Source organism: Lynx rufus, unplaced genomic scaffold (assembly GCF_022079265.1).
Source record: "Lynx rufus isolate CCGP_SWC_20201006 ecotype Redwood Valley unplaced genomic scaffold, mLynRuf1.p SCAF_29, whole genome shotgun sequence".
In the NCBI taxonomy this organism is placed as follows: Eukaryota; Metazoa; Chordata; class Mammalia; order Carnivora; family Felidae; genus Lynx; species Lynx rufus.
In genome coordinates, this window is record NW_025814844.1 from 451209 (window position 1) to 477136 (window position 25928).

A 25928-nucleotide genomic window follows, 5' to 3' on the forward strand; every position below is an offset into this window, starting at 1 on the left:
GGGATGTAATTGGGAGCATTTGTATTTGTCCACAAAGACATTTCTCTTGGCCTGCTACCTTTGGTAGGGGCAGCCTTCCTGGTGTCCATAGTTCTGAAGTTGCTACTGGAGGAAGCCCCCAGGCAAGGTGAAGCCCCCAGGCAAGGTGATACACACCCTTTCAGGTGATTGGATGAATACCTAAGAACTGTTGTCTCGTTAATTTTCCTAACAGGGAATTTGGCAGCTTTTTTTCTGTTGTTTTTTTTTAATGTTTGTTTATTTTTGAGAGAGAGAGAGAGAGCGGGCGCTCGCAAGCAGGGGAGGGACAGAGAGAGAGGAGACATAGAATCCGAAGCAGGCTCTGAACTGTCAGCACAGAGCCTGACTCGGGGCTCAACTCCATCATCCTTGAGATCATGACCTGAGCTGAAGCTGGACGCTTAACCCACTGAGCCACCCAGGTGCCTCTCTGTGTTTCTTAAGATGAATTGAGATAAGTGGTCAAAGGGGTATTTTCTTTTCCTGTTCCCTGTTTTTTTTCCTTTTGGTTACTTTTAGGATGTTTCCTTTTATCTTCAATTTTTAATAGTTTGCCTTTGGTATGTGGTTTTCTGTGTATTTATCCCTTTGCGATTTATTGAGCTTCTTAAATTTAGAGATTTAGATTTTTTCATCAAACTTGGAAAATTTTAGTATTTCTTTAAATATTTCTCCATTCTCTTGTCTCATTTTGGGATTTCAATTCCACACACATATGTTGGTGACTTCGTATTGTCCCTTGATCATTAATGTTTTCTTCAGTGCTTTTCACTTTTATCTCTCTCTCATTTCATTTTGGTTCATTTTAGTTGGTCTGTCTTCCAGTTTAGTGCTATTTTCTAATGCCTTATTTTTCCTGTTGTTAAGCCATCTTCTATATATTTTATTTCAGATATTGTAATTCTCAGGTCTAGAATTTTTGTATGTGTGTGGGGTTTTTTTGTTTTGGTTTTGGTTTTGGTTTTGGTTTTTTTTTTTTTTTTTTTTACTAAAAGAAGCTCCTGCTTTTGTCTGGGAGTGCTCTTCTCTTACTTTAAGAGGGAGAGCATAAGTAGGGGGAGGGGCAGAGAGAGAGAGGGGGACAGAGGATCTGAAGCAGGCTCCACACTTACAGCAGCAAGCAGCCTGATGCAAGGCTCAAACTCACAAGCCATGAGGTCATGACCTGAGCCAAAGTCAATCAACTAAGCCACCAAGTGCCCCATAAAATTTTTGTTTCTTTTTTATAGTTTGTATTTCTCTGCTGAGATTCTCTGTGTCTTCACCTAGTCTTTTCATCTTTACCTATAAATATTTGGTCATATTTGTAATATTTATTTTAAAATTTTTATCTGGTTTGTTCTAGTATCAAGGTCATCTGTGGGTTTGTTTCTGTTGATTTTTTTTTTCTTTAGTGTTTAAATGTTTTTGTTTTGTTCTGGACTCTGTATATAGAAAAGCAGTGGAGGGGCACCTGGGTGGCTCAGTCAGTTGAGCATCCGACTTTGGCTCAGGTCGTGATCTCACATTTCATGGGTTCAAGCCCCCCATCAGGCTCTGTGCTGACCATTGCTCAGAACCTGGAGCCTGCTTCAGATTCTGCCCCTCCTTGTCTTTCTGCCCCTCCCCCACTCACACTTTGTCTCACTCTGTTTCTCAAAAATAAATAAATGTTAAAAAAAATTTTTTTAAGGAAAGAAAAGCAGTGGAGACTGAGGGGCACTGCTGTTTATTTTCCCAGAATATAGATCTTTCTTATGTCAGGTGACTAAAATGAAGGTCACTGACCCCTAGGGGTTAGTCTTGGCCAAAAGGATGGATTCTTCTTGCTTTTACCCAATTTCACCTCCCTTTCCCCCTTCCCCCATCAAAATGAGAGAAGAGGGGTCATGAAAGGATTTTTATGTCAAGCAAATTGCTGTTTCATTTGGGATCTTTTAAACTCTGATCTATTTCCTCTGCTATCAACAGGAGCTCTGCTGGCTTCAGGTATCTTGGCCTTTGGCAGGCCTTGTCCACTCACTTGTGTCCAGACCCAGCACTGGCCCACGAGCTGCTGGAGCTTGCTGCTTCCTGGTGAAGTCTCTGTAAATCAGTTCTTTGCGGCTTTCTCATCTGCCATTCCTCAGCCGTCCAGATAGGCATGGTTTTTATATCCTCCAGATCATTCTTGCTGTTCACTTGGGACTGAAGTCCATCTATCTCCTCTCATTCCCTGTCTCTACCTCTGTAAGGACCTGTTGTCCAGGCCCAGCAACATCTTGGACAGACTTAACTTTTGTTTCAGTGTCTTTTGTATTGTTGGCTTCTGGTTTTTAATTTTTTCTATTATGAAAGCAATGTGTGTTCATTATAGAGAAGTTGGAAGATATGAGCATAATGAAAAAAATGAAAATCATTCATAACTCCAACTTTAGAGACAATCACTGATAGAATCCTGATGTCTCCTGCAGTCACAGGAGAGAGAGAGCTATGAGCTTGTTGGGCTCATCTCAGCATGAAGACCTTCCTTGTGAGAGTCTGGGGCCCTTATCTCACTAAGATTGGAAAGAATGCTGATCCCTTGGTATGGTGCTCAAATTCATGACTCAAAACGAATGAACTAACCCCTCACCTCCACCCATCTGCCTCCAAATCTCTGTGAATGACAACATAGTCCTTCCCTCTGCTCAAAGTCCTTACTGCCATCCCTGATTCCCCTTTTTGCACTAACCACAAATGACCCTCAGCAAATCCTGTCAGATTTACCTTTTTACCTTGAAAGTATATCCAGAAGCTGACCACTTCCCAGCATCCCACTCCTGCCCCCTGGTCCCAGTATCCTTCGTTTGCCCTGGACTTAGGGCAGCCCCTCGCCTCCCTGTTTCTACCCAGGCCCTCTCTGCCTTCTCCACATGTGCTCAGAGCAAGTCAGTAAAATATGGGTCGTATCAGGTTCCCCCTATGCCCCAGACCTGCCAGTGCTGCCCATGCCCACTCAGAGTAGAAGGCACACTTGTTTCTGTAATCTGCAAGGCCCCTCTGCTCCCCTTGCTTGACCTGCTATAGGCGCACTGGGGTCCCTACTGCCCCTGCCCTCCAGGCGTGCTCGCTTTAGGTTGGGAGAGCTCTTCCCTCTCCTTCAGTGTTCTTTTCAGGCAGCTGCATTCCTCGCTCCTGCATCTCCTTCAGGGTTTGTCTTAGCTGTCCCCTGCCTACCCTGTTCTAGAACACACAACCATCGATTCATTCATTCTTCCAAGCCCTTTCATGGCTCTGTTTTCCCCCTTAGCTTTGATCAGTGTCTAATATCTGTATCTTACTTCTCTTGCTATCTGTAGCCTGCTGTAAACTGGGTGGATGTTTGTCTTATTCACTGCTCCATTCCCAGAGCCTGGAGGGGAAGCAACCAGGCCCAGAGGCAGCAACCAGGATGTGCTTGTTCAACAAATGAGTGGGCGTGCAGCCTTGACTGTGGCTCATCAGGCCTGTTAGCCCTGCGGTTTCTTCCTCTAACATAAGACTTACATTTGGCTGCAGGAAACAGAAACTGGACACAATGCCTTGACCACCAGGGGCTATGCTCCTGGTGTCACGTGCAGCTTGTTGATAGCTTGGCTCACATTTGCAACTCTGCCACCCTTAGCATGCCTCTAAGCAAGAAGGAGGGTAGAGGATGCTGGCTGCCCTGACCTTGACTCAGTCGATGTCTGTTGATGTCAGCCAGCACTAGATTATTGCTAATGAGAACCATTGACCACCCTAACCAGCAGAAGCCTGGGTGGGGGTACTGGTGACCAGCTACTTGGCCTCCCTAAATAAAACCATAATAAAGGCAGGGATGGATACTGGGCAGGAGCCAGGGCGTTTACCCTGGGCACCAAGCCTCAGTTGCCGCCTCTCTGCAGCGGGTCTGGATGCCCTCCATGTTGCTGCCTGGTGTTGTCAGGCCAAAAGGGGAGGCTGCTCACCTGTAGAACCACCCGGTGGCAGTTGCAGACTCAGTTTGGCTCCCGCAGTTATTCCCTGGGCCTGATTAGTGGCATGAAGCTGATGTGCAGGGTTTGCATGGGATGAAGAAAAGGAACTGGGCTCCAGAAGCAAAATCCAGTCCTGCCTTTGCTAGTTTGGAGGCCCTGCTCACCTCTGGAACCATAGATGGTTTCAGGATTATTAGGAAGATTCAGCCAGGCGGAGCCTGTTGAGAGTCCAGGTGGCATTAGGCACATCCCAGGTGTGCTGACACCACAAAGCAGGACTACAGCACCTGGCCTACTGATATTTCGAGAATGGGCTTTTTAGTAGAAAACGGCTGGGAAGTTGGATCATAGGTGATCTTTATTTTTTATTTCATACTTTCTTTGGTTTTCTATTTTGTTCATTAAGCACATAGTCCTTTTAAAATTAAACAACAGTAAGTACTTTTCTATGCTTCGCAGAGGCACTAATGGTCATTGTATGCTTGCAGTTTATGCGGGAGATGGCAGGAGCCTGGCAGATGACAGTGGAGCAGAAGTTCGGCCTGTTTTCCGCGGAGATAAAGGAAGCAGACCCCCTGGCAGCATCGGAAGCCAGTCAACCCAAACCGTGTGCCCCCGAAGTGACCCCCCACTACATTTGGATTGACGTAAGTGCTTCCCCAGGCTCCTCCCACCCTAGCAGGAGGTCAGGGGCTCCCCTTGGGGCCAGTGGCCCAATAAGCATGGGACTCCAGGTTTAAGACGCCTTACCTGGGGAGGAGGGATGGCTGTTCCTGCCTTCTGCCCAGGCCTCTGCTGGACTCATTGCACTTGCCTGAAGACCCATACCCACCATTCTGTTGGCCCAGAGCCCCACATCAGTTGGCTCTGCTGGCTCTGTAGGTGAGCAGGCCAGGCCCCAGCAGCGATATGTTCTCTTTCCCACTCAGTTCCTGGTGCAGCGGTTCGAGATCGCGAAGTACTGCAGCTCCGACCAAGTGGAGATCTTCTCCAGCCTGCTGCAGCGCTCCATGTCCCTGAACATCGGTGGGGCCAAGGGGAGCATGAACCGTCACGTGGCAGCCATCGGGCCTCGCTTCAAGTGAGAGCCTCTCCTCCTCCTATGATGGTGGCAGGGACGGTGTGGGTGAAATTTCTACCAGAGTTGTTGGTGCTGTAGTCCACAGGAGGTTCCCATGCTTGGTCTTTTTTTTTTTTTTTTTTTTTTTGCCAGAAACTGACCAAGCCCCTAGTACATGCAGGGCTCCTGGGAAGGGGACCTGAATGGAATGACTTTGCCTTCCATGCCCTTCCAGGGCTGAGGAAGTCAGCCAGCATGCTGTCCTCAGCAGGGGAGTGTTCAAGAAGGTGGTTCACTCATGGACCTTGGGCAACCAAATGTTGGGCAGCCTTTCTAAATTGTTTGGGGGTGGATAGCAGCAAAAGGATTTTGGTAACATAGTGGTGATTAAAAAACAGGTGATGTAGCAGAACCCAGGTATGACAAGCTCAGACTAGGAGGCTGACAGTGACTTAGGGCAGTCACTTTACTCCTCTGAAATGTTCATGGAAAACTTCTGATCATGCTGACTACAGCAAGTCGATTTTTGCCAAGACATGCAAAATATCAACCCCACCAGGGGAATACCCCCTTTAGGGGGTCCATGGCCTAGTGGGCAGGCTCAGGCCAGGTGCTATGGACACAGCAGGCAGGGTCAGTCTGGTGTGGGGAGGGCCTTCGGGTGCCTGGGTGGTCAGTTGGAGGAAGGGTGAGGGGCCCCCTTTCAAAGTATGCCACTCTTCCTGCCTGTACCCCTTCCTACTGCCCACTGCCAACACCAGTTCTTTCCACCCCTCCCCTGAGCTCCAGACCCATGTTCCTGCAGCCCACTGGGCACCCTCTGGGACCATGCTTCTCAGACTACTGCAGGGAAGGGCTAGTACTCTGTTCCCTTCATTTCCTGCCCATCATAGACCTGTACCTTTATAAAATGCATGAGAATGAATTACTAGGAAAGGATTCACACTGGACTGTCATAACAATGTGAAATTGCTATAGAAATGAGCGGGTAATCCCCACAGTTTCTGTACTAACTCATCACAGACCAACACCATCTGTAGATGCCCATTGAGTAGCCCTGACCTGGCAGAAACCAGGTGCTTGGTAAATTTATCTTTCTTTTAGCTTGAATTAAATATTCTAACCTTTGTAGCACTTATTGGTGACTGCACTCAGGAAGTAGTTTGCATATAGTTTGGAGATAGACGAGCTTCTGGCCAAGGTAGATGAACAAACAACTTGTTCATTTGCCCCCAATTAAAGTGATGGTTTTAAAAAACCTTTCCTGAGACATTTCTGGTACAATAAACCTGAATGGCAGTAACTTGGCTGGTGCCACAGTCCTGGCACCTGAGAGCTCTGTCATCCAGAGATATGCCCAAGGGCCAAGTGGTTTGCACAGGAGCTAGGGACCCTGGGACGTTCCTGGGCCCTCCACACTCTGACTCAGCCCCCAGTGTTCTCTTGTAGACTGCTGACTCTGGGGCTGGCCCTTCTGCACGCCGATGTGGTCCCAAACGCGACCATTCGCAACGTGCTTCGCGAGAAGATCTACTCAACCGCCTTTGACTACTTCAGGTACTTCCCCCCGCTGTGCTGTGCACCATGTGCAGTGACAGCCCACTGCACCCAGTGCCCCCAGTTGTCCCAGATCCCAGGAAGTCACGGCAGAAATGGTTTTGCCTGATTTATGCACTGCTCTCCTTGTTCTGCGGCTCTGGTGGTCCAGGATTTGAACATCTTCAGCCCTGTGCCATGTTTCCATGTGTGCACTTAGTTAGAGCTAGCCTCTCTACGAGATGCACACATGTTTGCCCCCAGCTCAACTGTGCATTCATTTAACTTTCCAGTTCCTAGGAGTGGTTTTTGCTCAAAGAATTGCAATCACCCGCTGCCCGGGGCTCTGCGAGTGTGTAGGTTGTGTTGTATGGAGACAGCTGCAGTTGCAGGACCCACCACAAGCACACCATGCAGCCAAGGGCTGTCGACGGTGCTGGGGATAGTGGTGGAGGCAACCATGAAAGCTCAGAAAATCATCACGCTTTTCCTTGCGAATTAATGAGATAATTGTTGCTGATGACCAGCTCTGGGCTCACCTTTGGTCATTAAGAGACCACTTGTGTCACCTCTCACACGCTTTATAATACATGTGGCTTCTAGTCCCAGACTCCAGGCACTCAACTCTTGTCCTCTTGTGGTTGTTTGAAGTTGCCCCCCAAAGTTCCCCACTCAAGGAGAAAAGAGGCTACGTGAAGACATAAGCATTATGATTAAATTTTGGACAGCCATGTTCTCTGATAAGAAGTACCTGACTGCCAGCCAGCTTGTTCCCCCAGGTGAGCATTGTTCTCAGCACACTCGTGGGTGGTGGGGACACATAGGTGCAGGTGGGACAGTGGGGCACAGTGGGCAGCCCTGAAGGAGTCTGGTTAGAATAGTGAGGGTCTCACTGAGCCCAGGCCTTAGCCATGCTGCATGGTCACCAGAGGTCCAAAGCCTGCCTGGCCACCACTTGTCCTCCAGCTCTAGCTGACAAGCATGAATGAGTGTAGAAGGCCCTGAGCAGAGGCCATTCCATGTAACTTCTCCCAGCACCAGCCCAGTTCACCAGCCACCCCCCTGCATATCTGACAGACCCATACTTGGATAAGTCCCATATGCCAAGATGAATAAGGCACCATCTGCTCTCATCTGGTAGAAGATAGTCAAATCTACAGGTGATGTCAGCATGAGGGGATCATGGGAATACCCCTCAAGGACAGGCACTTGGCCCACCAGAGTTGGGGAGGTAGGGACAGTTTTCTGGAAGAGGTGACAGCTGAGCTTCAAAGATGAACAGGAGCAAGCTAGGGTGGATAAGGTTAAAGAAAAGGTAAGGTGTAAGCAAGCCACAAACCTCCACAAAGAAACATGTTCTTGTTTCTCTGAGCACATAGCTGATTACACAGCACAAATTAGGGATGAGGAGTACAGGTTCTGCAGACAGACCCACAGCTGACAACCTGACTATAGGAAAAGGAAGGGATGGGGCACTGGGGGGCTCAGTCAGTTGAGCGTCTGACTTGATTTTGGCTCAGGTCATGATCCCAGGGTCATGGGATTAAGCCCTACATCAGTCTCCACACTGAGCATGGAGCTTGCCTAAGATTCTCTCTCTTCCTCTGCCCCTCTCCCCAACTTGCTTGCTCTCTATCAATAAATGGGAAAGGGAAAGAAAAAAGGAAAGGGAAAAGCAGGCAGTGATTTCCGGAGTCAACTTCCTGGCTCCACATAGAGCAGGGCCAGCATCTCTTCTTGCCTGCCTGCAAGGGTCCCGAGTTGCCACCATATTAAAAAGCAACATGATGCCAGAGATGAGAGAGCTGTTTGTAATTTATCAGTATCACCACTCACATTTGTTTTATTCCATTTTGAATCCTAGGAGGAACGTAATACATTTTAGTAGGCTTTACATGTTGAATGGTTAAAAACTTCCTAGGAGTACCTGGCTAACTCGGTCAGTAGAGCATGCAACTTTTGATCTTGGGGTCATGACTTCAAGCCCCACATTGGGTGTAGAGCTTATATTAAAAAAAACAAAAATCTTGGCTGTTGTTTTTTTTCTGCAAATCGTTTCTTCAACACCGTGTCTCTCCCTTCCTGCCCTTGGTGAAAGTCTAGACACCTCATTCTGGAAGCAGTAATGTGTTTGCCCACAGATAACCAAGACACCCGAAGCAATCTGGACATAGCAGTTGGCTCTCGGCAACAGGCCACTCAAGGCTGGATCAACACCTACCCCCTGTCCAGTGGCATGTCCACCATCTCAAAGAAGTCAGGTCGGTTAAAGGTTTGCTGATAGGTCCCTTGGGTCTGAGTCATATCCTGGCAGCTCAGACAGTGGGCAGAATGCTGAAAGACAGCTTCTTCTAGGTTCTAGAAATGAAGGGTAGGTCAGTGAACTCTGAAGAACACACTTGTGCCTTCTGTTTCTCCACAGGCATGTCCAAGAAGACTAACCGGGGCTCCCAGCTGCACAAGTACTACATGAAGCGCAGGACGCTGCTGCTGTCCCTGCTGGTAAGGTGACACCTGCCATATGCCCACAGCACTGAGGACAGGAGCAGCGTGGCACATGGGTGCACGCAGATGGCATATCGATGTCTCATCTCACCAGGCCACTGAGATTGAGCGTCTCATCACATGGTACAACCCACTGTCGGCCCCGGAGTTGGAGCTGGACCAGGCCGGAGAGAACAGCGTGGCCAACTGGAGGTCCAAATATATCAGCCTGAGCGAGAAGCAGTGGAAAGACAATGTTAACCTTGCCTGGAGCATCTCTCCTTACCTGGCCGTGCAGCTGCCAGCCAGGTGGGTCCTAGTCCTACCTGCCTGATGAGGGCCTTGCCAGAGTCCAGTCCAAGGGTACCTGAGTGGGAAGGAACATGATGTGGTCACTGCCAAGGATGGTTGGGGAAGCAATCTTAGTGGTTTGGTCCTCTGCCCTGGATGTTGACCCAGTCTCTCTGTGCAGTGGTTGGTTACACAGCATGGATTCCTGCCTGGGATGTCCTAATATCCCAGAGCCCAAGCAGGAAACATCAGAGCACATTCAGGGCCGCAGTCCTATTCAAGGAAGAAAGGAAGCACATGGAGGCTGTCACTACAGGGAAGCAGGCCTGGGGATCCTTTGGGCTTTGTTCCCAGAGGTCTTCAGCAGGCTACTCACAGGAGGTGGCCTGCAACCGAGTGTCCTGTGAACTCTCCCCGGTAGCTCTGCCAAGGACAAAACCAGTAGCTGAGAGGGGCCTCCCAGGCCCCTGTGTTAAATCCCACCAGGGGGAGTGCATCCACCCCACATCCAGGAGTGGACATTTCTTTCCCTTGAGCCCACACTTGCCTACTCACTGCTTCCTTCTTCTGGTTCTAACCCAGTCCTCTGGATTAGGACCACAGCTTGACAGTGTTCATGGAAAGTCTACCTTGTGTTAGCCTGGGGTCATGACCCCTAAAAACTTGCATCCACCCTCCCATCTATGGATGTACCTTCTGGCCTGTAGCCTCGCCATGCCATGGACAGGCTGCTTTGGGGGCCAGGGCAAGGGGGCGTTCTGAAAGCAAGGACTATAGAAGGGGATGTCTTTTGAATGCAGAATATAGGATAATTCCTGTTTTAGATAGTTCTGGCATTTTGTCATAGCCAATCATAGTGCTCTTTATTGTAAACACTCATGTTCAGAGTTACCAATATGTCAGTAGTGTAGAGTGTTAAGGGGTCACTTGGCATTAATCTGCATCCCTCCAGTTCAGGGCTCTTCCACCCCGTTACATGGAGGCAGGAGAGGCCATCTCCTTCACACCCTTTTTGTGCCCTAGGTTTAAGAACACAGAAGCCATCGGCAACGAAGTGACCCGTCTCGTTCGGTTGGACCCAGGAGCCGTTAGTGACATCCCCGAAGCTATCAAGGTAGTATAGCACGTGCTGGGGCCTGGGCTCAAACTGCACAAAAACAGAACTGCCTCCAGAAACATCTGGAACCTAGAAGTGTTAGGAAAACCTAGCAGCCTCAGTGGTAGAATGATGTTTCTAATTTCCTGTGTTTTCCACTTCTCAAATGAGGCATTTATTATGCTTACAGCAGAAAAATACCGAACATAATTTACCCTAGTTGAAATTATGCTACTTTACATAATATATGAGAAGTATTTCCCCACATTATTATAAGTGCTTTATTATTATCATCTGGGGCCATCCCTGAGATAATATGGGGTGGGGCCAGGTATTTCCAGAGGGCCCTCAGGAACTCCCTGTGCCAGACCATTTCCCTGCTTCCTTCCTAGTTTCTGGTCACCTGGCACACCATCGATGCCGACGCCCCTGAGCTCAGCCATGTGCTGTGCTGGGCACCCGCAGACCCGCCCACAGGCCTCTCCTACTTCTCCAGCATGTACCCACCGCACCCTCTCACGGCCCAGTACGGGGTGAAAGTCCTGCGGTCCTTTCCTCCGGTGAGCCCACGTCCTGCCTGAATCAGCCTCGGTGGGACTATCTGGCAGTGTTTAGGTGGAGACAGTAAGGACAAGCTTTATCTCCACTTGATCCAGGCCTGATGAAACATCGGTCCATCTTAGAGCATGTCTTCACCCTGTTTCTGTCCAGGCAGTCATAGAAGACAGATTTAGTTCTGACTCAGATATGTTTATTGGTATTACTTGTTTTTTAATTTTAATTTGGTGTCTGAGTTACAGAAGGAAGTTGAATTTGAGTTTGGTTCCAGCAGTGGGCTTTTGGGAGGTCGGGGGATCCCATGAGACAGCCACAGTGACAGATTTGGTAGCTGACTCGTGGAGGCCCCAACACAGGGATCTGCTAGAACCTCAGCCCTTGTCCCCAAGCAGGTCCCCAGCAGGGAACATACATGAGCGGGCACTTCACCTGTCATCGCAGGCACAGGAGCCTTGTTCCTTTTGCCTTTTCTCACCCATCATGTGTTTCAAGTCGTTGGCCATTTTCCTTGCCACCCTCTGGACTTTCCGCAGTTCTCAGTCCTCTGTGATCTCCAGTGAGATGGTATCCCATGGGCCCAGTGACATCAGGGCTGTTCCAGGTTGGAGTGGGGCCCTGGGACAGCCATCTGTGTTGAGTTTGTTATCACCTTCCTAGAGGTAAGGAATTGTCTTCTCTTCCTGGAAGTCATTATCACTTGTCCTCCTCCTTTGCAGGATGCTATCCTATTCTACATCCCCCAGATTGTGCAGGCCCTCAGGTATGACAAGGTAAGGCTGTGCCAACATGTGCTGTCCTTCCCTCTGAGAGCCGTGCTGGGCAGTCCGGAGGGGGTCCTCAGTAACAGGGATGGGGCCTTGGAAGCAGGGCTGCCAAGCTGTGACCTGGTCTCTGAGCTCCTCTCACACACACCCCCACCATGGTTGTGGCCGGTGCTCATGGCCAGGAGGCCCCACTCACCCTGTCTCACCCTGAGGCCCCATCTGCTGTGCAGGGTGGGTGGGCCCTAAAAGTATTGCTAGCCACTTCCTTAGTCCCTGAATCTAGCTCCCTCGTTTCTTCAGTCGGAATCAGGGAGGCTCAAACAAAATGATGGAGGTATTAGTGTGCTTGGGCTGCTATAGCAGAGAACCACAGAGTGAGGGGTTAAACAATGGAAATGTACTTCTCATTGTTCTGGAGGCTCAGAGTCGGAGATCAAGGTGCCTGTAAGGTTGGTTTCTCCTGAGGGTTGGTTTGCAGATGGCTGCCTTCTCCCTCTGTCCTCACATGGTCTTCTCTCTGTGTGTATGTGTCCTAATCTCCTCTTATAAGGACACCACACTGGACTAAGTGTCACCCTAATGATCTCATTTTAACTTAATCACCTCTTTAAAGGCCCATCTCCAGACACCATCATATTTTGAGGCACTAAGGCATACAAATTCAACACATGAATTGGGGGGCACAGTTCAACCCATCATGTATAGCACTTGTACATAAGATACCTAACCACAGGGCCTGGCACAGAAACCCCTCCGGAGGTGACCACAGCCCAGAACCCACACTGCCCGTGCTTCATCCCAGCACCGGCCCCCTGACCTGTGCTTGAGTCTAAGTGTAGCAGCAACATCTGCCCCTTTCCTGTTCCTGCTGATTCTGTTCCCCACTGCATAAGACACCAGACTCCCCTGTGTCCTGGCTGAGTCCTTGCAGTAGCAGCAAGTGCTGTGTCTCACTGTGGTGGCTATGAGCACTGTGGCTGGGTATCCCAGGGCTAGCTTCTTCCTCCCAGATTGGCAGGATGCTCTGTCTTGGTCCATAGACCAAAGTGCTTCTAGAACTGCAGCCAACTTCTCTTGAAACACTGAGTCCTGTTTTAGCTAGGTAGCTGCCAAAAGCCCTCCAATTCTGAGCAGGTGGTTTTGATATTGTGCTGACAGTGCAGAGCCTGCTTGGGATTTTCTCTTTCTCCTCTCTCTCTGCACTTTTCCCCCACTCACACTCTCTTTCTGTCTCAAAATAAATAAACATTTTTTAAAATGAAAAAAAGAAAGAACACACAAGAATAAAATGCTAAAACCTTTCCCAAAGCTAGAAGCCTTGGTGGGCCTCTGACTGATGACACTTCCTCCTTGTTCAGACGGCTGCCGTTTTCCACTTCCCTGTTGTAGTCTGTTCGTTACTGCACTGAGTCCCCTTCTGTGGTCTCAGCAAAACTGACTGGATTACCAGTGCATCATAAAAGGACATAATCAACGAACAGCCAGGTGCGAGGGCAGGATAGGGCAAGGGATGTGGGAAGGCTGTGGAGTTTCCACGCTCTTCAGGCGCCTGGCTCTCCCAGCCTCTCCACCAATTCGGAAACTCCACAAACTTTTATTTAAGCAGACTACAAGTTGAATATTCATAGTTTATCTTTAGATCCTTTTACTGGGTTAGCAGTGGGAAACCCATAGCGAGGAGTTATTTGAAGTTTGACCTACTAGGTAAGCCCACCCAGCCAAGTTGAGGACATCTGTCCCCAAAATACTTTACCAGATGGGAGGCCACAGACTACTGTGAGGAGGAGAGAAGCCACTCCTCCAGGAGTCTTCCAGAAAGGCCAGCACCTTTTTAAACCTTAAGACAGGGTAATTAAGGAATGCCTAGGTGGCTCAGTCGGTTAAGTGTCTGACTTCAGCTCAGGTCACGATCTCATGGTTTGTGAGTCTGAGCCCTGCAGTGGGCTCTGTGCTGACAACTCAGAGCCTGGAGACCACTTTGGATTATGTGTCTCCCTCTCTCTGCCCCTCCCTTACTGTGGTCTGTCTCTCTCAAAAATAAGTAAACAAGCAAATTTTTTAATTTTAAAAAAAGGGTAATTAAAACTTGGAGTTATGAGTAGTAGAATACAACTAAGAAGAAGAAAGAGGAAAGGTCCTTAGGATAGTGGCCATCGTGTGTCAACTCATGAAGTATCTGTGTATTAGAATTTTTTTGGAACCTGCCCATCACTGTGGAACATTGTTCCAAACAACCAGCTTATAACTGAGTTTTAGTCCCCAACCTACTCATTCCTCGTACTTGACAACAGCAGAAATTGGTTGGAGAGTCATGGTTCTTAGAATCTAGGGGAAGTCACAGGGGAAACAAAAGCCGGCTCCTTCCTATATTGAAGACACCATCACGTGGGGCTCCATCTGCCCCACCGGCCAGCTAGCCAGCTGGAACTTGGCCTGTGTAGGTTGGGCTCACACATAACCAGACAAGCTTGCTCACACAGCCGGAAACCACTGGGGGTTACTTCTTGCTGGGTCTGCAAGTGCTAGGAGTCTACTCCTACACTGGGTGAGAGTGTCTTGTGGTGGAGAGGCGCCCAGGCCTGAGCTGATGGTGACCTTGTTCTCCTATAGATGGGCTACGTACGGGAGTATATTCTGTGGGCAGCATCCAAATCCCAGCTTCTGGCACACCAGTTTATCTGGAACATGAAAACTAACATCTATCTGGATGAAGAAGGGCACCAGAAGGACCGTGAGTATTTGTCATCTTCCCTCAGGCCTGACCCCCCAACTTTAACCCTCCTAGGCCCGTGCTGTCCCAGCCCATGGTTCCCTCTGCTTCCCATCCTTTGGTGGGAATTCTCACCTTTCAACACCCAGCGGGAGCAGGATCCTCCTCTTTCGTGAAGCCTTTGCTATCCTCCCCTCCAGACGTCCTCCCTGCCCTGGCACCATCCTGTAGCTCCCCAAGCACATGTGAGAGCCTCCTGTTCAGGCCGAGCCTCTCCTCACCCTGCGCTTGACCCACTGACTCCATATGGGGGCGAGGCAACCACCCAAGGAAGTCCTCAGAGGTTGTCCACATCTTCACATCGTCACACCCTTAAAAACTAGTGAGGCCCCCGGAGACCTTTGGTTTATGTGGGCTTTGGTTCTCAGTGTTAACCAATGTTAGACATGAAAACCAAGACATTTAAAAAATAATACAAGCCCATCACATATTAACATAAATAATATTTTTATGAAAAACGACTCTAAAACTCAAAAAGAGGAAGAGTGGTGTTGCTTTACAGATTTACAGATCTCTTTAATGTCTGTAATAATGCCACAGCATCTTTAGTAAAAGACAACAGGACTCTCATTCTGCTTCTGCATTTACCCTGTTGTTTGGTTAAAGTAAATGAGGGGAATTCAGCCTGGTACAGACACGTGGCTAGAAAAAGGAGGACCATTTTAGTGGTCTTTCTGGTCACTATAGGTGGTCTCGTAGTCTCTGCTGATACTGCACCAAACACAACAAGTGATAGTTTTCTTAAAGGTGAATTGCGATGTGGATTTGAAATCATGGCAGCGAGTTTCTCGTGCTCTTTCTTTGAAGCCCATTGGTCTACCCAGCACTCACTACACCCCCCACAGGATTTCACAGCATTCAAACTCACATTTGCCTGTGCCCCACTGGCCTTACCAAACAGAAACATTGTCAAGTGGTGGGGAGCTGTCAAGCTCACCGGCACAGATGCAAGTTTTCCAAAACTTTGTAGTTTTCCTTAAATGGCAGATTCGACTTGTTGATTTTTAAGAAAATATCTCCCATGTACCTAAGTCCAAATAACTCTATTTTTGTCTGTCAGTCACTCTTTCAAGTAAAAAATGATGTTCCCTGAAAAAAGAGATTAGTTCAGCCCGAAAGTCACACCAACACAAGATGCTGTTCCTTGAGACCACAGCATCCGCGTGCTTCACATACACCAGGGGGCTCCGGACACTGTCCAGTTCATCACACACAGAATGTTAGAAAGATACACTCAGGGTAGAGTTCAGTCAGATTAGTCAATGCTCATCACCTCACCAGGGACATTCTTAGTGACACTGGCTTTTGTTTATACTGTGGGAGCAGAGCCATGAAGATCCATTGACCACCAGCACCTTGGCCAATGGCTTGTGCACAGCCTTGCAGGTGTCTACACAACAAGGAGGGCAAACAGCCTGTCAATATGGTTTTGACTGGGGGGAGCCTGCTGAAGGGTCCCAGGGACTCTCCAGGCATCTGCAGACCACACTCAGGATGTCTGACCTCGCTGCTGGGGGACACCTGGACATCTGGACTGTACATCTGGCAGATGTGTGGGGTTTCCTGGAGGGCCTTCTGTGGCATGGCTGCAGGCTCACCCTCTTGGTTTCTCTGCCAGCTGACATCGGCGACCTCCTGGAGCAGTTAGTGGAGGAGATCACAGGCTCCTTGTCAGGCCCAGCCAAGGACTTCTACCAGCGGGAATTTGATTTCTTTAACAAGATCACCAACGTGTCTGCTATCATCAAGTAAGTGGCATCAGTCCTGGCTTGTGGGAATTGCATGGAGGGCCCGCACTGGTTCTAATGAACAGCCAGGGTTGGGAATCACTGCCCTGGCAATTCAAGTCTCTTGAAAGTGTAGCAAAATGCACAGCCATGCAAATTTCAGAAAACATATCTTTCATTCTAGATACTGTCCCCTAACTTGAAGCCACTCTGCTCTCTCCAAGTTTTGAAGAGTGTTAGGAAAACCAGACTCATTTGTAACTCCCAATGTTGTTTTATTGATTTACCTCCTGGGCCATCCATTTGTGAGGGCTCATGCCATCCTGGGGCATCTGTGGCACTGCCAGTTTATGTGGGACGGGGCCCTGGAGTCAACTGGCCAAGTGCCTGGGAGAGGCCCTGGCAGGGGGAGCACTGGCTTCCTGTTTTCTCAAGTGCCTCATTCCGTGGGCTGTTCCCTGGCACCTTGGTCACCAAGTGACCTAGGCTGTGTGCCCTGAGGCCCTTTTCTGGGCCTGGTACTAAGTAGAGCGGTCGTGCAGCAGCTTCTAGCCCGCAAAAATAAAGGAGTGGGAGGTGGTGTTTCCTGGGCATCATATCAGGCACCTGATTCCACTTTACCCTGTCATCCTCATCCTAGGGATGCAGAAAGACAAAGGGGCCTGCCCAAGGTCATGCTGCAAGTAAACAACAGAGCCAGCACTTGAGCATAGACCCCAGAGCCAACTGTGTCCCCTGTGTGCCTCTGACAGCAACATACACACACCCCACACAGGCAAGGGGCAGTGACAGCCAGAAAACTCCACCCTGGTCCGGGAATAACTGGTCTAGCAGAGCCTTCAGTAGTAGCTAGAACTACGAGGAGAGGAAAGGAGAATCAGACAGGAGGGGCTCTGGGCTGTCCCCCAGAAGCCCCAGAGGCCAGTTCCTGCAGAGACAAAGCAAAGCATTTCTGTCCTGTTTCTCAGGCCCTACCCTAAAGGCGACGAGAGAAAGAAGGCATGCCTGTCGGCTCTGTCTGAAGTAAAAGTGCAGCCTGGTGAGCAGGATGAGATGGGCCTCTTCCTGTGGGTGGGCAGTGTGGGTAGGCACCGGGATCAGGGAGGCGGCCAGCCCACATGAGCCTGGGCCCTGGGGCACTGGTGTCCCTCTCCATAATCTGCCCCTGGTGAGCTGAGAGCTACTTCTCAGCAGATACTCTTTATCTTCCTTGTTGCTTTCTGTTTTTCTTAAAGCCTAGACACTGTCCTTGGCAGCCATGATTCTAGAAATTTCCTGAACTCCAGTGGAATAGGAGCAACACAGGCTGCACAGACTGTAGGCATGGGTGGGAGTGTCACAGGTGTACTGGGCTGAGGGTGCCCACACTGGCTGACCTTTCCTTGACCCTTGTTGAGCCACCTGCCCTGCCCAGTGTAAACAGTAGCTCAGCTCAAAGAAGCTCAACGTCCACACAGGCTGCAGTTTCCCTGGTCAGCAGGCTCCCAGACCCTTGCAGCCCATGCTGCCGGGTCTTGTCCTGGAGGCACTGGGGAGCCAGCCAGGACTCCAGGGCAGAGCAGTAGATTGTGCTTCTGGGAGAGAGACCAGAACTGGCCAGGGAAGGACGGTGTGAGAGCATTGAGGGAACAGCATGTTCCTTCTGCCCCTCCTTCCCCTGGTGGCAAAGCCCACCTGACCCCACAGCAAGGCCTCGCTTTGCTTCCCAGGAGTCCCAGGACTTCCTGTGTCAGGGCCTCTCCTAGAAGCCCACTCCCTAGCCAGGATCTCTCCCCCGCTTCCTGGGTCTCAGGAAGCACACCCCAGCCCCCCAGGGGAACTGCCAGTTCCTTGACCAGGAATAGGCTTTCTCTTGTCCTCCCTACTTGACATGTGTGCTGAGAGAGGGGAGCTACAGCCAGTGGGTGAGTGTAAGAACTGAGGGTGTTCCAGGTAAATGGAGGCAGGGTAGAAAGCTCCTGCACATGCCCTGTAAGAGCAGGCAGCTCCCCACCTGGCACTGGTCGGCCAGTGGGGCCCCGAGGAGCAGTGTGCTAAGTCTGTAAAGCTGAGTGTTGGTGTGTCCTCCTGGAGAAGTGTCTCCTGGGAGGTGGCAGCTCCTTTGTTAGATATCAGGAAGGGTCCAGGAAAAGACCACAGATCAGGGAGGATGGACCTGTAATGGCCACAGGATAAAATATCGGTGCCTCAGATGAGGACCTAGAAGCCCCATCTGGGGGCAGGGAGTCATTTTGGGGCTCCCTGTAACTTCGCCCTCTGTCCCTGCACAGGCTGCTACCTGCCCAGCAACCCCGAGGCCATCGTATTGGACATCGACTACAAGTCCGGGACACCCATGCAGAGGTGAGAGGCCGCCTGTCTTTCGGCAGTTCCCTTGCACAAAGTTCTCATTTGCTCCAGCACCCATGTTCCTTCTGTTGTTTTGCAGTGCTGCAAAAGCCCCGTATCTGGCTAAGTTTAAGGTGAAACGATGTGGTGTTAGTGAACTCGAAAAAGAAGGTCAGTGAAGAAACTCTGACATGGTTTGGGATCTAAGTGTTTTCTCTGGATGATGCCAGTTTTAGGGGGCATATTTAGTTTATTACCAGCTCCCTGTGAAAGATGACATCCATCCACGCTGGGTCTGAGCCCTTGTTTAGGAATGGCACAGAACTTATATACGGTGACAGAGACACCTGGAGACCGGCCCCAGGTCAGCCATTGAGTCCAGGAGGCACCTTCCTGAGGCTGAGTAGCCCAGAGCTTTGGGGGCTGCCGTGCAGGTTACACAGCCTGGGTGGCTTCACCAACAGAAATTTATTCTCTCACAGTTCTGGAGGCCAGAAGTGCCACATTGGGGTGTCGGCCAGGCCGTGCTCCTTCTGAAGATGAGTAGAATCTGTTCCATGTATTTCTCCCAGCTTCTGGTGGTTGCTGGCAAGTTTTGGTGATGCTTGGCATCTTCGTCATTCCGACCTCTGCCTCTGTCTTCTCAAGGCTTTCTCCCTGTGTCCCCGTGTCCAGATTTCCCTGCTCTGATAAGGGCACCAGTCATTGGATAAGGGCCCACCCTAACCCTCAGTAACTTGACTACATGTGCAAAGATACTATTTCCAAAAAAGGTCACATTCTGCAGTTTTGAGTGGGCATGAATTTTAGAATAGGAGGTGTGGTCCCCTGCCAGTATGGGGACATGCCTTCCATGGCCTTCCCTGCACTCTGGCCCCCAGGTCCTCCCAGGCACCCCAGGATGCAGACAGACACACACCTCTGCCCCCCAGTTCATAGTGCCCTCTGCTGATCCCAGGCACACCTGGATCCCCATTTCCAATGAAAAAGGGGCTCTATCTTCAGTTCCATCTAAGCCTAAACATTCTTCAGAAGAGATCCCTGGCCCCGTGGCTCCATCTGCTGACCCCAGTTGTCTGCTGGGCCTCATTTGGCCTCCTCAGGGCTTTGCAGAGACAATCCCCAAGATTCCCAGGGTTCCAGGCAGGTGAGCAGGACTTGCCCTGGCCCCGAGGGCCTCTCCCTGCCTCCAGGCTAACTGGCTTCCTCTCCACCGCCCACACACAGGTCTTCGGTGCCGCTCAGACTCTGACGACGAGTGTGGCACACAGGAGGCTGATGGCCAAAAGATCTCATGGCAGGCGGCCATCTTCAAAGTGGGAGATGACTGCCGACAGGTAGTGAGTGGGGCCAGGCCTGCCCTCTTCCCAAGGCTCCGGTTGCATTTAGGGGTCACACCTCACATGCTGAACCACAATCTTTGTTTCCCACATTGGGTTGAGGTGCCACAGAGGAAACCAGGGCTTTCTGCCAAACCCAGGGGTCTCTCCAGCAGCTCCCACCCACTGCCCATCCCCTGGCCGCCCAGAGGGAACTGCCTTGGAGGACAGGCACTCCTGACTTGCATCCCCCACTAGACAGCATGGCCTTAGTCTAGCCCGGTGCCCAGTGGTCAGAGCCCAGCCCAGCATGGTATGCAGTGAGGCCAGATGCTCCAGACTCCTGCTTGGCCATGGCCTCCCTTTCTCTCCTTCCCTCTCTCCTTCCCTCTCTCCCTCTTCACTGGCAGGGCTGCTAGCAGTCATGTGGACTAGAGCACAGGAGGCGGCCAGCTGACCACCCCTTGTTTCCCTGGTCTCCAGGATATGCTGGCCCTGCAGATTATTGACCTTTTCAAGAATATCTTCCAGCTGGTTGGCCTGGACCTCTTTGTCTTCCCATACCGGGTGGTGGCCACCGCCCCTGGGGTAAGTTCCCAGGAGCCCAGGGGGTGTTCCCGATGCCTTAGGCCAAGACAGGTCCTGCCTGCAGGCCTCAGCACCTGGCCCTTCCTCTCCAGTGCGGAGTGATTGAGTGCATCCCCGACTGTACCTCTCGGGACCAGCTGGGCCGCCAGACGGACTTCGGCATGTATGATTACTTCACGCGCCAGTATGGGGACGAGTCCACCCTGGCCTTCCAGCAGGTGACCAGCGGGGCAGCCCCCAGACCAGAGGTTGCTTGTGCTCTCCATCCCACCATTCCCAGCACTGCTTATGGGCCAGCACCCTGCTTCCCACTTTCCCTGCTTTTCTGAGTCCTTGTACGTTTGGGGGTAAAACAAGGGCACCTCATAACCTTCTTTGGGATTCAAAGGAACCTTGAAATGGACTCCCCAGAAGAAAGCAAATTCGTGGGTGTGGAAGGAAGGGACTAAACCCCTAAACCCCCAGACGCAGTCACTTGTCACTCCTGTTCCCAAGATCTGGCCTGCTGATTTGGGCTCTACCTCCAAGGCTAGAAACAAGAGCCCAGAGAACACCTGTAGGCCCTGGGGTCCCAGGAACAAGGCAGGAAAATGCCCAAAGGTCCTGGGAGGTACAGCCTTAGGGCCATCCGTGAGCACCTGGGCCCTCTCCACACAGGCTCGCTACAACTTTATCCGGAGCATGGCTGCCTACAGCCTCCTGCTGTTCCTGCTGCAGATCAAGGACAGGCACAACGGCAACATCATGCTGGACAAGAAGGGCCACATCATCCACATCGGTCAGCCAGCTCCCAGAGCCACCCTCCTCCTCTCCCTTCACCCCCTAGAGCCCAGGGCAGGACACCAATCCCCATCCCACAGAGGAGCCAAGCATGCTCGGGTCACCCAGCCAGTCAGGGTTCAAGTCCAGCTTTGAGACCAGAGCTGTTGGCCACTAGGCTGTGGGGGCGAGTAGCAGCGGTACCACAGTGCATGGGGCACTCTGGGGTTGAAAACTGGAACCAGGGAGAGAACAGCTCATCTAGCCCTGGGGCCAGCCTCATCTCCGCTCCAGCCTGGCTCCCCACCTCCATAACCTCTTTTCTCTCCTGCCTGCTGTCACCCCCCCCCCCCGCCCCACTGCCCCTACCATCTCCAAGAAAACATGGCCTGTGGCCAGCTTGTGGGATGTGGGGAGCCTGTGGCTCCAAGCCCTGGCTGAAGCACGCCCATATCTCTGCCCTGTCATCTGATCTTGTCACGAATGGCTTTGGGGGTTTTGCAGACTTTGGCTTCATGTTTGAAAGCTCACCGGGTGGCAACCTTGGCTGGGAACCAGACATCAAGCTCACCGATGAGATGGTGATGATCATGGGGGGCAAGATGGAGGCCACGCCCTTCAAATGGTTCATGGAGATGTGTGTCCGTGGCTACCTGGCTGTGCGGTGAGCCCCAGGGAGGGGCCAGTGGGGGTACCGAGACAGTGGGGAGGAGGGTGGTCAGGCACCAGTCCTGGGTGCCACTTGTCCTGCAAGATCCCTCAGAGGTCCCTTGGGGCCGTCTCAGGCTCCTTTGTGGATCGAGGGACTGCCGTTCAGAGAGAGCAAGGCAGGTTCGAGAGGATGCCTGCTGGTCCAGGCAGCCTGGGCCTTGCCTTCCCATCACCACTCTGCCCACCTGTGCCAGTGTCTCTGCTCTGGGTGTCAGTGCTCCGGGTGTCAGTGTCCACATTTTGTAGTCTCCTGGGTGTGGCCTTGCCTGGCAACACCTTGGGCTCCTCACTGTGAGCACGCCATTCACCCCTTCACCCAAGTGTGAGCATCTGCCACCTCCCAGCTGCACCCTGAAGACTTACTGTCCTGGCTTCAGAGTGTCACAGAGCCAAGGCCACACAGCAGCCTGGACTCCAACCCAGAGTCTGTTGGAGCCTGTGTCACACCCACTCAGTGCACCTGCCCCACGAGAAAAGGAGGGTCAGGGTATGTTTGCCCTGCATGCCTGCGCTTCCTCAGCCAGGCACAGAAACCGTGGCCAGAGGCCTCAGGTGGGCAGACCGGGACAGGATGCTCAGCCCATTCAAGGATGTGTGAGCAGCCCCCACCTGGCAGCTGCAGGGAGGTGGGCCGACACGTGCAGCTGTTGGGTGGTGGCTGGGCTGCAGGAGTGCAGGCAAGGCCACCCTGCTCAGGCCAGCCTCCTTCCCCTTCCCTCCCTGTCTCTCCACAGGCCCTACATGGATGCAGTTGTCTCTCTGGTCACTCTCATGTTGGACACGGGCCTGCCTTGCTTCCGTGGCCAGACAATCAAGCTCTTGAAGTAGGTCCTGGGCAGATGCGCAGGCCATTTGGGGGGCAGTTGTCCCCTCAAGGTGGGAGCCTCTCAAGTGCTGGTAAATGTGATCATTATCAAGGCCAAGTGCTCTCCTCAGAACCCCAGAGCAGACAGGGTTCCTGGTGAGGCGCTGTCACTGCACCAGGCTGCAGATGTTCCAGGTATCCCTTCATTTCTCAAGGATGCAGTGCCAGGCCTTACCTCCAGCCTGAGGCTGCAGCGGCTTAGCCCTAGGCTCTGCTGGGGAAGGGGACAGGCCCTCCAGAGCCAGCTGGGAACAGTGCCCCTCCCCCTTACAGCTATTCCCAGGAGGGAACAAATTCCCACAAATGCTAAGTGGTCTGTTAGCAAGACCGCATCCCACGGGAGAGTAGCCTAGAGGGAGCAGTTTCCACAGGTGGCAGGGGACAGCCCTGACACAGCCCTTGCCCCCCAGGCACAGGTTCAGCCCCAACATGACCGAGAGAGAGGCTGCAAACTTCATCATGAAGGTCATTCAGAGCTGCTTCCTCAGTAACAGGTGAGTCTCCCCCTTCCACTTTCCCCTCCAGAACCCACTGCCACACACCAATGTTCTCCAGGCACCTTGCATGGGGCCACGCCTGGGCCAAAGTGACGAAGATGCTGCTGTCCCAGGGTACTCTATACCACAACTCCTGAAGGGAGCCCTCATGGAGTGACAGGGTACTGGGTTAGAGGGGCCAGGGATATGCTGAGGGGAACACCCAACAGAGGCCTAAAGGCCAGAAACCGTGCCCACCTGGGACCCAGCCTGCTAGGCCAAGCAAGCTGCTGGTGCAAAGAGCATGCAAGGAGGCGAGCACAGCCCAGTGGGCTGGCTGAGGAGCAGAAGAGGCCTCAGCCCCACCCCTGCTTCCCCACACCTTCCTCACGCTGCTGCCTGGGCAGTGACAGGTGGCCCAGGGTGGAGACAGGCCAACTGGCCATTATGATAGTGGAGCCATGAGAAGAGGTGGGTTCCAGTTCTGAAGGCAGAGCGGCTAAGCACCTGGGCAGTCGGGGAGCCAAGCTTCCCCTCTGGGAGGTGCAGACATGGAACCCAAGGAAGACGGCGAGCCGGCTGGGGTGGGCCTAACAGGAGCAGAGGAACAGGAGGCAGCTCAAGGGCAAGCATGAGGAACATGACAAGAGGGGTGTAAAAGGCAGGACGAGGGAGGTCTCGATTGTTTTGTTGGCAGAGTAGGACGGGCGTGGGTTGCGGGGTGTGACAGGAGGAGAATGAGCTGTCGTTTGCATGCCACGTGGCAGGCCAGGGGGCAGAGTCACTCACTATGTCTGGGGACACGGAGTATCTTTGGCTAACACTCCCCCTACCAGAGTGTGGGGCAGAGTGGTGTTTGGCTGAGGAGGCCCAGGAGGAGACAGCAGAAAGGAGCTCACACAGTCATTGTCACAGGTGGGGAAAGGAGTGTCCCTAGAAGAGAGGCTGGCAGGGAGGCTAGAGGGTCTGCGATTTTGCATTTGCACCTTCAGAGAGGAGAAAAGGGGCACTTCCCCAATGCAGCTCTCCAGGCAGACATGAAGGACGCAGCGGGGAGAGGGACCCAGACCCGAGACAGTCTCCTTACAGCCTCCCTCCACTCTCCTTCCAGGAGCCGGACCTACGACATGATCCAGTACTATCAGAACGACATCCCCTACTGAGGGTGGAGCTGGACCAGCTATCATGGCCACCCCCCAGCCATCCCACAATCATAGAGCTGAGAGAGCACAGCCCCACCCTGGCTGCTGTGCGTGGTCAAAGGGGGTGAACTGCTGGTGGCCCCGTCATTCCATCCATTGGAATTATTTTTATAGGACAAATAGGACAAAAGTCCACCATGCAGAGCCTGGCAATCCATTCCTTCCTAGTGTAACCCACATGTGACACGTGAGACTGAGATGACTGACAATCCTCTGGTGACACTTTCTGCATGGGTGTGAATAATTCATTTGCACTGGACACATTCCCGACACATTCCCTAGGTACATGAAGTATTTTCTTGTGTATAAAAAATTATATTCAACTTAAGATTTAACCAATGTGAACAAAATAAAAACCAGCAAAAGTGTGGAGTGCCAGGTGTACCTTCAGCTGAGGGGTGATTCCTGGGTATGCTGGGAAGGGAGCAGGGCAGTGTTCCCTCTCCCACCCGGAGTGCAGCCCACCAGGAAGCCTCTAGGGGCCCAGGTTAATGCACTTCACAACTGACTCATCACAGCGCAGATGCACCAACATTCACACTGCATTTTCCTGAACTGCTCTGTTCCGACTCCTGTTAAAAGCCACCCAACCACCCCATCCGTGTCTCTTGCCAGCACAGGTGTGGCTCCATGTCCTGCCTCTGCTCCAGGACTCAAAAACCTTTGTGCAGCCAGCCCCCAACAGCCACCTACTCCTACCCACTGTGACCCTCTAAGCAGATAGGAAGACCCCAAACTAAAAGAAGAGGATGACACAGGGCAACTAGAAATGTCACTAAAGTTTAAACAGCATCTTTAACTTTAAGCAGTAGATCTAGATGAAGAGAAAACCAGAGAACAATGAAATTACCAAAATAAAGCAAAAGGGGAAGCTGTGAAGAAGAAGCTCCAGTCAGCTTCCAGTGGGATTCCAGAGTTGGTGATAAACATAAATACTCAGCTTCAGGAAACACAGTTGAGTCCTGAGCAGTATATTCAAAAAAAATATGGGGTGCCTGGTTGGCTCAGTCAATAGGTAGAGCATGCAACTCTTGATCTCAGGGTTGTGAGTTCAAGCCCTATGTTGGGTGTGGAGCCTACTTAAAAAAGAAAAAAAGTATGAAAAAGCCAATTATGTAAGTTAAAAAATTCAAAAGGGAATGCCCGGATAGATTGATTAAGCGTCCAACTCTTGATTTTGGCTCATGTCATGATCTCACAGTTCATGCCCCATTCCTCATGCAAAGCCTGTTCAAAAAGCAGTCTACAGGGGCGCCTGGGTGGCTCAATCGGTTGAGTGTCCGACTTCGGCTCAGGTCATGATCTCATAGTCCATGAGTTCGAGCCCTGTGTCAGACTCTGTGCTGACAGCTCAGAGCCTGGAGCCTGCTTCAGATTCTGTGTCTCCCTCCCTCTTTCTCTGCCCCTCCCCTGCTTGCACTCTCTAAAATAAACA

The 25928-nt window shown here is 51.5% G+C and overlaps 1 protein-coding gene across 3 annotated transcripts in view; it reads left to right on the top strand.

Annotated features, from left to right (window-relative positions):
* PI4KA (phosphatidylinositol 4-kinase alpha) overlaps window positions 1–24861 on the top strand; it is a 112592-nt gene extending 87731 nt beyond the window's left edge. For 2 of the 3 annotated variants that reach the window (XM_047090196.1, XM_047090195.1), the window contains exons 33-55: window positions 4448–4606; window positions 4889–5040; window positions 6469–6576; window positions 7207–7334; window positions 8697–8816; window positions 8978–9057; window positions 9155–9348; window positions 10354–10444; window positions 10819–10986; window positions 11701–11754; window positions 14359–14479; window positions 16137–16266; window positions 17214–17284; window positions 18516–18588; window positions 18674–18744; window positions 19801–19910; window positions 20376–20480; window positions 20573–20698; window positions 21138–21258; window positions 21744–21903; window positions 22685–22774; window positions 23226–23309; window positions 24403–24861. In XM_047090196.1, the coding sequence (XP_046946152.1) occupies window positions 4448–4606; window positions 4889–5040; window positions 6469–6576; window positions 7207–7334; window positions 8697–8816; window positions 8978–9057; window positions 9155–9348; window positions 10354–10444; window positions 10819–10986; window positions 11701–11754; window positions 14359–14479; window positions 16137–16266; window positions 17214–17284; window positions 18516–18588; window positions 18674–18744; window positions 19801–19910; window positions 20376–20480; window positions 20573–20698; window positions 21138–21258; window positions 21744–21903; window positions 22685–22774; window positions 23226–23309; window positions 24403–24454 (2568 nt within the window). In that variant the 3' untranslated portion in view covers window positions 24455–24861. The other variant, XM_047090197.1, reaches the window with a different exon arrangement.
* Window positions 24862–25928: the final 1067 nt, after the last annotated feature.